Consider the following 10994-nt stretch of genomic DNA (forward strand, 5'->3'; position numbering starts at 1 on the left):
GAACTCGTCCAGCCCAGCTGTCCATAGAGGCCTCCTCAGAGGGCCCATATCCTGGAAGCCTGGAGGTCTAAATATGGGCAGCAGGCCACAGGGAGGGGCCAGACCTCTAGACCTGCTGTCCCATTTCCTCTAACATCACCTCAAAAGATCGACTCACTTGTGGCTGTCAGGCCTGCTGAGGCAGCAAAAGCTCATACACAGAGGGTAGGTGAGTGGCAACTGAGCTCCCTGCTATCCCTACTCTAGGCATTCTAGATCAGCCTTGGGTTGGGCCTGAGTTTGGGCTGGAGACCCATAGTGCCCAATTCTTGGCACAAAGGAGATTCACCTGCTCCAGAGGAAATGCCAACTGCTTTGCTACCCCATGGAAGAAGGGCGCCTTCTTTTGAAAAGCTGCTGCAGTGACCCATACAAGCCTCCAGCCTCTGTAGTGTGACAGGACTGGGAAGATCCCCCCAGGACCCCCAGCAGCGCAGCCCAGACCAGGACACATCAGCCTGACAATCCAAATTCTATCAAGAGTGGCATTTATTCTCCTCGTGGAGGTGCGGCGCTCCGGGGAGCTGGTGCTATTGTGCTTAGGAAGGAGGTCTGTCCGTCCGTCCGTCTGTCCAGCCGGCCCGGCCCCAAACGGGGGCGGAACAGGGGCGCGGCCCGAGTAAAAATCCCGGCCAGTTCCGGGTGGAAATATATACAAGGCGGTGGGGCACAGGCGGGGGTGGGGGCGGGGCGAGCCGGCGGCCACAGCCCCCACCCGAGGGCCCCCGCACCTCGGACCCTACTTGTAGAATCAGTACAAAATAGGTGCTACCTAAACGTTCCTTCTACCTGAATTCGCTAAGTCGGTTATTGTGCTGCTTAGTTATGGGGGCAGGAGGGGGCCCATGGCTTTCCACGGCGGCGGGATGTGAGGGGAAGTGGGAGACCCTGGCGAGCCCATGGCCCTCCAGCCTTCTCCTTAGGTAGGTAGACGGGAGTGGGGTGGGGTGGGGTGGGGGCACGTGTGTGCTATGTTTGTGTGTGTGTGCAGGGCAGGTGGGCAGGGCCCAGCTTGGGAGCTGTGTGGGCACCACACCTGGTTTTGTTGGGATTTTGGACGTGGGCATTGCTATGCTGGGCCCCTGTGAGGGCAGCCAAGTCGGGTGCTGGGGACAAGGCTGGACACATCACATATTCGAGCTTGCACCTTTTTCTCTGGCCAGACACGGCAGAGCTGTGTTTGCCAGAGGATCACAAGATTGGACTCCTGTATGGGCAGCTCTGGTCGTTAGCACTGGGCCCTGGGGTCCTAGATCTGTCCCCCTCAGCTGGGCCCAAAAGGCCCAAGTCAAAGGTAGAGCCCAAGTGCGCCCCGCAAAGACCGGGCTGAGGAGAGGAGGAGGGAGTCGTCTGAGCATAGGGACCTGGTCTCTCTGCATCTGTGTCCTTCCTGAGCCACCCAAGCCTGCTGCCCCCTGTCGCGCACACGCACCTCGCCGCAGGTCACCGCATCGCTAGCGGACCTCAGCAATGGACCTGACACATAGTAGGTGCCTAATGAACGGTCGGAGAGTGATGGATGACTGAAGGAAGGGTCGTGGGTCCAGCCACCCCACCCCCGCCCCCAGAACCAATACACCCGCCGGGCTCTGCCGTGGGGGGGAGGGACGAGGAAGAAAGGGGGAGGAAGAAAGTCTGCGCGGCCGGCCCCGCGCAGCGTCCCTGATCTAGGGCCTATGGGGTGGATAGGGTGAGGGGATACCTGATTCTCAGTAACTCTAGAGGCGGCGGCAGCTTCGCATGCAGTGCGCATTATTGCTCTATAGTCGGCATCGGACTACCTAAGAGGGAGAGGGAGCCGGCAGCCCCAGGACAGGGAGGAGAGGTGGGGCTGCATGCAGTGACGTCACAAAGGCGGCGGCCAATGGGGCGGGCCCTTGGGGCGGGGTCGCCGCCGAGGCTTTGGCATAGACCTGCGAAAGTTGGCAACCGAGTGGGGCTGGGGCCTGGTCCCCAGGGAAGGGGCCGGCCTCCGAGAGGCGGGGCCTGAGGCTCCCTGGAGGCCCCCCAGCGAGGGCCAGGCCTCAGGAGCGGGGGTAGTAATCCTGGACGTCCCAAGCCCCTCGCGTCGGCGGGAAGGATGGGGGGCTCAGCGTCCCCTCCCTGACCCGAGTGCAATCCGTTCATAAATAAAACGTACAAATACAGAAAGAAACCCGACGCGTCCGCAACCCCCCAGGGGCTTTACCCGCAAATCGAATACAGAGGTGTATAGAGGGCAGTGCCCGGGCCCGCCTGGTGGGCCCCGGGAATCGTCCTCCAACACCAAATGCCCAGGGCACGAGGGAGGGAGCCCCAAGGCAGGGCGGGAAAAGGGTCTCAGGAGGTCGGTTAAGTCCATGCGATTCGATATGTGTCGTTATTATTCGTCATGGAGGACAGCGCCCGGGAAGCTGGGCTGGAAGAATTCAGATTTGGCAGAGGATGAGAGGCGAGGGTCGGAGGGCAGCTCGGACTGAGGCCCCAGAAGCAACCCGAGGAAGAGGGGCGCCACCGTCCGCTCCCCTCTCCTATCTCAACGTGTCTAACACTCCTTGGGAGTTCGGCAAAGATTGCGGGGGGGTGGGGGGGCATAAAGGCCTCAGCAGGCCCGCCCCTCTCCTGCTCCTCCCGTGGCCTGCTACCGGAAGGGACCGGCTCCCTGGACGTCTGGGCCGCAGGCCCGGCCCTTGAAGGCTTGGCAAGGGGTGGGGAAGACCTGAGTCTCTGCGGCGCGATCCAGGGGCGCAGAGGAGGGAGAAGGAGGACACTCCCTACCTCACCCCACCCCGGGCTTCAGAGACCCAACTCGGAGATGAGGTTCGGTTTGGTTCTCCTCGACCCTATTGCTGGGAGAAAGCCTGGGGCACCCTGGAGGAGAGGGGACGGGGCTTGGGGTGGGTCTCCCCTCTGGACCCTATTGCTTGAAGAGGCCGGCAAGGCCCCTGGCGGGCAGGGAGGGGTGGGACCGGACGCCCCCTCCCCCTATTGCTGTGAGGAGGGGCCCGCCCTCCGGCCCCTCCTCCTGGACGCCAGCGGAAACTTCCCTGGGGGCCTGTATTGCTAAGAGCCGACCTGGCTGACGGAGGCCCTGCCGCCCTAGGCCTGCACTGGATTGAGCTGTGGCGGCGCAGGGGCCGCGGGGCCGCCGCCGCCAGAGCTGCCCTTGAAGCAGGCCGACTCATAGTGCTTGTTGAGATAGGACTTGAGCGCGAAGCTTTTCTTGCAGCGCTTGCACTGGAAGTGCTTGAAGGCGGAGTGCGTCTGCATGTGTGCGCGCAGGTTGGAGCGGTCGGCAAAGGCCTTGCCGCAGTGCGCGCAGCCGAAGGGTTTCTCGCCGGTGTGCGAGCGCATGTGGCCCTGCAGCAGCCAGGGTCGCGAGAAGGCTTTGCCGCACACGCCGCACTTGTGTCGCAGGTCGTGCGTGAGTAGGTGCATGGCCATGGCCGGCATGGATACGTACACCTTGCCGCACGTCGGGCAACGCCGTGCCAGCTGGCTGTCCAGGCTGCGGTGCGTCTGCTTGTGGCGGCTCAGGTTCGACGACGTGGCATACGTTTTGCCGCACTCGCCGCACGCGTGCCGGCCACCAGTGCCTGCTGCCCCTAGCCCTGCTCGCGCCTCAGTGCCTGCCCCGGCACGCGTGCCGCCTCGGCCCCCGGGCCCCGAACCCGAGCTGCGTGCACCCGCCCCGCCCCCAGAGTCGCCGTCTGGAGCCGCCGCCGCGACCGCGGAGGGAGCGGCAGCAGCATTGGCAGCCTTACGGCGAGAGCGCCCGTCGGTGATGAAGAAGGCGTCGGCCGCGTAGCCCTCACTGACCGCCGCGTCGCCGTTGATGTAGCCGCCTGCAGCAGTGGCCAGCTCCGGGCGCGGGGTGGGGGGCGGCGCCGAGCCTGCGGCCGCGGGACCCAATTCTCCCCGCACCGCTGCAGCGTACATGGGCTCCGGGGACGGACCTTTAAGCAACGCTGCCTCGGCATCGCCATCGTAGACTGACGCGGGCCCCACGTAGTCACTGAGGTATCCTACGGGCCAAGATGGACAGACGGACAGCAGGAAGGGCATAGAGCGAGCGGACAAGACACATGCGGTGGGCGGGGGGGCAGCGGGAGACAGAAGACAGCGGACACGGGCCGGGAGACGCCGCGGTCCGGGAAACAGGCGAACAGCGAGAAGGACAAAGGAGAAGCGGCCGAAGGACCGCGGGGCAGAGAGGATGGAGACAACAGGGAGGGGAAGAGAGGAGAGAAGAGATGAGACCGGGCTGGGACAGGCTCCACCTTCGCCGCCCCAGCGCCCCACCCTGGGGAGGGGGCGGAGGAGAGAGGCGCATTTCAAGCGCGGCTGCCCCCCTCCCCCCCAGCCTCAAGGTCAGGGGGGAGGGGCGACGCTGCGCTTTCCCTCCTCCTCCCCCTCGGGTTCTCCCCACTTCAGCAGTTTTCCCTGATTATGCAACATGCTGCAGACCCGCCGCACACAAAGCCAGGGCCGCGACCCAGGGACCCCAATGGTCCTGCCCTTTTCAGGTCCTCCACTGGCTCTTGCCCAGGCCCCCAGAACCTGCGCTCCATTCTGAAGTCGCTCCTTGTTGGCCCCAGAGGCTCTCTGACCAGCCCTAGAGATTTCTGCCGCCTGCAGTTCTCCAGCTCTCACCAGCACCTCCCTCTCATCTCCCTGCTCCTGTCCATGTCCACTCTGGTTCTCCCTCCACTGTTTCTTGTTATCCTACAATCTTGGGTCCTACCCTGTTAAACATTGCCCTCTTCTGCCCACAGCCCCCTTTCAGGGGCCTTCCCAAGCTCCACAACAGACAACTAGGGAGAGCTGTGATGAGGACAGTACCCGGGTGACCACCAGGGGACATCTTCACAGGGACAAGCTGCAGGAGAGAAGCATCATTTATGTTGGCAACTGCAGCAGTCCCCAAGGCACAAGATGGATCTCACAACCTCAAAATCACAAATGCACACCCTTCACAATGCAGGCTCTGGTTCCTTCAGGGTTACACCAAGCCTTCCAGCCAGCATCGGCCCTCGAGTCCCTTCATAGGGTAGGCTGTATGCTGACCTCCCAAACTCACCATCTACTCATGCAGGGTCACACATGCCACCACCCTGGACACACTCTCGGTCACATGCACAGCCGACTCAGAGTCACATGGTCCCATGTAGTGGCACACAGGCAAGCACATACACACAGGGTCACACACAAGCGCACACGGTCACATGGCCACATGCAGTCACATGGATCCATACAGGCTCTCACTCCTGCAGGTCACACTTGCTCTGCCACCCCATGCTGCTAGCACTCCAGTCCCCATCTCCTGCATGCTAACAGTTGTCCTTGAACTTGGACACCCTTACACAAAGAACCTCCCCCTACCTCCAGCACCTTGGGCCTCCCTTACCCATGGCCCACCTCCTCACAGCCTTCTCCCTGACTCTGGCTCCAGGGAAGCTGCTGTCTCTGCTGGTACCTTTGCCCTGACAGGTGGGCACCCCACTGGACCTCATGCTTACTCCCCAGAGCTTTCAGTATTCCCCAGCTAGCTGTAGCAGGGGTTCTAGTGGTGTGACAGAGGAAGAAACCCTGGGTTTCTGGGTGTGGGTCTGCATGTGGCTGCATGGCAGGGTCCTGCCATGTCGGCAGGTATTCATGTGGCTATGTCTGTCCTGGCATGTATCAGGGTTTGGGTTGGTGTGTGCCTTCAGGTGCCTCCTGTTCCTGGCCCTTCAAGTGTCTCCAGCCTTGGCGAGCTCTGGCCTGCCTCTGCGGCTGGCTCCCCTTTCTCCACCCCCTGCAGTCTCTAGGCACAGACTGGTCGGTTGTGTCCCCCGGTCTATTTCCCGGGTACTGCCCCTCCACCCCACATTCTAGCTCTCTGCCCCTTCCAGCAAGGCCCTGGACCCCTCGACCCGGCTTAATCCCAGCCTCACCTTTATCGTGCAGTCGCACGCCGAGGTCGCTGCGGGCGCGCCCGTAGGAGCTCTCCAGGTCTGCCGAAGAGAATGTGTCAAGTTTGACCTTCTTGACCAAGAAGGACCTGGGCATGATTCCTGCGGGGCTCCGGCGCTGTAGGCCTATGGAGCCGAGGCTCGGGGGGACTGCGGCCACGGCGAGGCCCCGTCACCATCCGAGGAGCAGCAGAGGCAGCGCGGGTCCCCACTCCGGCCTTTGGATGCTGCCGCGCGAGCGCCGTCCTCTCTCCTCCTTGCTGCTCTGCGTCTGCTCCTCTGCCCCTCCGGATCCCTCTTCGTCTTCTTCTTCCTCCCTCCTCGCCTCTCCTCTCTCCTCTCTTCTTCCTTCCTTCTTTCCTTCCTTCTCTCTTCTGGTCCCGGCTTCCCAGCCCGCAGTGCCGCCCCTGGACAGGCGGGGGAGGAGGCTGGGGGGGGGAGAGGGGGAGCGGCTCCGTCCCGGGCCCGGAGGCTGCGAGTGGGTGCAGGGCTGGCCCGGCTCCGCGGCCCCCTTCCCCTCCCCCCCGCCGCCGCGGCGGAGCCTCAGTCAGCGGCCCCCCATGCCACCGGGGGCGGCGGCGCGCAGCATGGAGAACGCGGCGGCGGTGGGGGTAGCTTCCGCAGCTTCAGCACCGCGGCCAGCGCCGGTCTGGGCAGCACCGCGGCCAGCGCCCGGGCACGCTGAGCGGGCGAGGGCGGAGAGGGGCGGTCCGCGGGGGCTCAACCGCCGGGCGGGGGTCCTCGGCAGGGGTCTCAGGGAGGCTTGCTTTATTGTTCTGCAGCCGGAGCAAGCGGCGGCGGCGGCGGCGGGCGGGGGGCGGGGGTCTTGGGGGGAGGGGTGTGCAGGGAGGGCGGGCCGAGGGAGGGGGAGGGAGGGATAGGGGCTCCGGGGGCGGGGCTCGGCACTCGGACAGCTCCTGGGCCCGACTCCTGAGCCCGCAGCCGCCTCTGCCTGCGGCCAGGCTCAGCCTGCGGCTTTTAAAGCTCAGGAGCTGGGGGAGGGGGCTGGAGGGGAGGGAGGAGAGGCCGGCGGAAATGGCTGCGCTGGGCTGAACCCCGGCCAGGGTCTCTTGGGAGGGGTCCTGGGGATGCCTCGGCCTCCAAGTGTGGGGAATTCCCCTGCGCGGTTCGGCGAACCGCGGCGCAGCGGTCGGAGGCATTTTCGGGCGCGTGGAAGAGGTAGAAACAGGCCTGGGACTCACGCGCCCGGAACTTAGAGTCCTACGGGGAGGAACGCAGGGCGGACTCCAGCGAGTCCCGCCCGCCCCGCCGGGGGCCTGGAGACGCGGGATCTGCGGGGGCGGATGGGGGAGGTGGAGGACGAAGGAGCGAATGCTGAGGCAGCGAAAGCGCCCTGTGCCGCAATGTCTCCTGCCACTCGGTCACCCGGGCTGACCCCGTGCCCGCTGGAGGGGCCTCCCCGCCTCACGCCTCTCTCCCAGAAGGCGCATGTAGAACGCAGAGACCTGACAACGAACGGGGTGTGGAGGGAAAGGGGGCTACCATGACCCTGCTCCAGAAATTTGGCTTCATTGGTGGCTTTCCGCCCTTCCTCGCGGCTGCAGCTGACCCCCACTCTCTCCCGCCCCCAGCATTCCCGCAACCAGGCGGATAACCCTTCTCGAGGCCGCCCGCTCGGAGTTTGCAGTCCCCATGACGTCAGGCTCAGCGACCAATGCCGGGCACCGGAGCACGGGGGGCTCCCGGGCTCCGGGCTGCACAATGGCCCCGCGCGGGTACATATGTCCCCAATTAGGGCCCAGAGCCGCCATTGTCCCTCATCCGCCCTGGCGGGGTCCTTCCGGCCTCCGCTCTCCAAGCGCGCCCCCGTGCGGCCTGCTGTCTTTGGGAACCAAGGTCGATGGGCGGCTCTGGGGAATGTCCGGTGCCTCTGAGCCAGGAATGCGCACAAGGCGGAGGCGCGCGTGCTCGTTGCTGCGCGGTGACCTTGTGCGGGACAGCGCAGGGGGCAGCGCTGCGGGCCCGCGGACAGCGCGGGGAGGGCGCGGCGGGCGGGCCCAGCAGGGGATGGCCTCACGGAGCGCGAGCGCGGGGGCGCGCAGGGAACGCTGAGCTCAGCGCCCCACCCCAGCCAGTCAGCCGATCCCGGGCCTGCTGCGTTCCGGCCCCGAGTCGGGCCAGGGTGGGTGTGACCAGCCCGCCCAGCGCCCGGCGAGGCGGAGACCGCGGACCCGCTTTTTTGCCAGTAGCCTCGGCAACGGAAGGACATTTATCTTGCGTGGCAGGAGCTCCCGGGGGGCGGGGGTGGGGCGCGGCCGCCCCTTTATCGCCGAGCAGCAGCCGGCGCAGCTCGTGGTGGGGGCGGGGGTGGGGATCCCCCCTCGGTCGCGCCGGTGGTCCAAGCTCCCTCCCAGGGGGCCCGGCCGAGGCACAGCCGGAGGGGCGCGCCAATTAACATTTTGATTGCGAGACTGGGGGCCCATCTGGGCCGAGGCCTAATTACCGGGCGGACCCTCAGGGCGCTGCGGGACGCGCCAGGCAAGATCCTCTCACCCGAAGCTCTGCCCCCGCCCTCAATTGTGTTCCTAGGACTCCATCCCTGTCCCGCCCTACTGGTCCCAGTTATCCTCTCTGTCCCCATACTAAGTCTCTAGACTCCTAGCTTTCTGTCTCCTTTCCTTATCCTCCCACTCCACCCTGTCCCCCGTCTCTGTCCTCTGTTCCTCCCACTGCCTCTGTCACTCTCCCCGCTTGACAGAGGAGGCAACAGAGCAGGACACATGTGTCCAGCGACCAGGCACTCCCTAGGGAACCATTGGGCTGCTCTCAGCCCCCTTGGTGGAGCCTGCAGCCCCCAGGGCACCTGGCAGAGAGGGGCAGCTGTGTCCAGGCCTTGGACATCACTCCACCCCATCACGGGTGTGGAGCACACATGTGGCCTGGGGCACAATTACTTGGGCCTTCGCCAGGCTTCCTTGTCTAGCATCCTGACCCTGGCCCTCCCCCTTGTGCCTTGGGGGTCACTGTGGAGCTCTAGCCCCAGGGTCCAGCTAAGAAAGTCTGCTGAAGGACTGTTGACCCACCATTCTCAAGCATTTGGAAAGTTTCAACTCTTCTCCACCAGAGGCTGCCCTGAGATGCTCTCACTGACTCCTCAGGCCTTGGCAAGGCTAAATTGGCCCCCAACCCATGGAAGCACCAGGCTAATCCCCACATCCCCCAGCTGAACCTCTCTGTGGAGGAGGGAGGGGTCTCTTTCTGCTGCCCTCATTCAAGTTACAGCTCAGCCCAGCCCCTATCCCTTTGAGATTGGGGGTATGCAGTGGGTTCTATGACCCTCTGTCTCCCTCTGCTTCTGGCTGCCCCACTCCCTGCCCTGTTCAGGTCCAATGTTTTGGGAAAATCAGACTTAAGAGGAGGTATCCCACTATTGTGTTCCCAGTAAGCTCATCCTCAGCAAACCTAGAGCCACCTGGTGTGCCCACCCCATGCTCAGGTTTTCTCCCCTAATGGGGCTCTAGCCCAGGAAATCAGTGGACAGCCTGGCTTGGAGAGAGAGCCTACTCTTCCTGCTGGACAGAGAAGAGTGGTAGAGAATGGGGTGTAGAACTGAGCTGATGGAGGGGGGCAGTCTCGTGGTGATTGGCAGAGAGTATTATCGGGGCTGAGGATATTGTCTATAAGAAGTGGTCACTGGCTGTTGAAGGATTGTCTAGGAGGATGCTGAGTTCAGAAGGCGATTGGTGGGAGATGGTGCACACAGCAAGGGCTGGTGCTGGGTGGTGACATGTCCCAGCTAGGACTCTTTGGGGGCAGTAGGGAGGGGCCTGCAGGCCTGGAGAGAAGCAGGCCTCCAGAGAGGGCTGTGTGGGAGGGAGCAGTGTGGAAGGATCCCTCAGCTGGGAGACATGAAGGGGAGATTCAGGATGAGGGGTCTGTATTCCAAAACAGTTTTGTGTGCTAGGAAGATCCCCTGGAGACAAGATCATGAGGAGTTGGGCGGCGCCTGTGGCTCAGTGAGTAGGGCGCTGGCCCCATATGCTGAGGGTGGCGGGTTCAAACCCAGCCCCAGCCAAACTGCAACAAAAAAATAGCCGGGCATTGTGGCGGGCGCCTGTAGTCCCAGCTGCTCGGGAGGCTGAGGCAAGAGAATCATGTAAGCCCAAGAGTTAGAGGTTGCTGTGAGCCGTGTGACGCCACTCTACCCGAGGGCAGTAAAGTGAGACTCTGTCTCTACAAAAAAAAAACATCATGAGGAGTGGCCAAACAGGCCCAGAGGTAAGATGAAGGCCAAAGAGAAAGGTTGGAACACAACACAAATGACTACATGAAAAAGCCAAGCAAAAACAAAGAGCAACTCGGTGTGGTGTGGTGGCTCATGTCTGTAACCCCAGCACTGTGGGAGGCTGAGATGGGAGAATTGCTTGAGCTCAGGAGTTCCAGACTTGAGACTTGACTGAGCGAGAGTGAGACCCCAACTCATTAAAAATAATAAAATGAAAAACCCAGCAGCGTACTGCAGTGAGTACCTGTAATCCCAATGGCTTTTGGCTTCTGGAGGCTGAGGCAGCACAATGCCCACAGCCTGAGTCTGAGGTTGCAGTGATCTATGATGCCACTGCACTCTGCTCAGGGCACAGGGTGGGACTCTGTCTTAACAACAAAAAGCAAATAGAAAAAAAAAGGCTCAGCACCTGTAGCTCAGTGGCTAGGGTGCCAGCCACGTACAGTGGGACTGGCAGTTTTGAACCCAGCCCGGGCCTGCCAAACAATGGCAACTATAGGGCGGTGCCTTTGGCTCAGTGGGTAGGGTGCTGGCTCCACATATCCACATACAGAGGGTGGCGAGTTTAAACCCGGCCCCTGCCAAACTGCAACAAAAAATAGCTGGGCCTGGTGGTCTGTAGTCCCAACTACTTGGGAGGCTGAGGCAAGAGAATCATCTAAGTCGAAGAGCTAGAGGTTGCTGTGAACTGTGACGCCATAGCACTTTATTGAGGGCAATAAAGTGAGACTGTCTGAAAAAAAAAAACAATGGTAACAAAAAAATAGGCGTTGGCT

General features: G+C 62.9%; 1 protein-coding gene across 2 annotated transcripts; it reads right to left on the bottom strand.

The window, feature by feature from the left end:
- Nucleotides 1-510: 510 nt before the first annotated feature.
- SCRT1 (scratch family transcriptional repressor 1) lies at nt 511-6751 on the bottom strand. Of its 2 annotated transcripts, none has more exons than XM_053558347.1 (2): nt 5955-6751; nt 511-4043 (listed from the first exon to the last, which is right to left on the bottom strand). In XM_053558347.1, exons 1-2 carry the CDS (start codon nt 6067-6069, stop codon nt 3118-3120), a joined length of 1041 nt encoding a protein of 346 aa, XP_053414322.1. In that variant the 5' UTR covers nt 6070-6751; the 3' UTR covers nt 511-3117. The 2 variants fall into 2 exon arrangements, with proteins under 2 accessions (XP_053414322.1, XP_053414323.1); XM_053558348.1 differs by lacking the exon at nt 5955-6751 and adding an exon at nt 5099-5939.
- Nucleotides 6752-10994: the final 4243 nt, after the last annotated feature.

Source organism: Nycticebus coucang, chromosome 13 (genome assembly GCF_027406575.1).
Source record: "Nycticebus coucang isolate mNycCou1 chromosome 13, mNycCou1.pri, whole genome shotgun sequence".
Classification (NCBI taxonomy): Eukaryota; Metazoa; Chordata; class Mammalia; order Primates; family Lorisidae; genus Nycticebus; species Nycticebus coucang.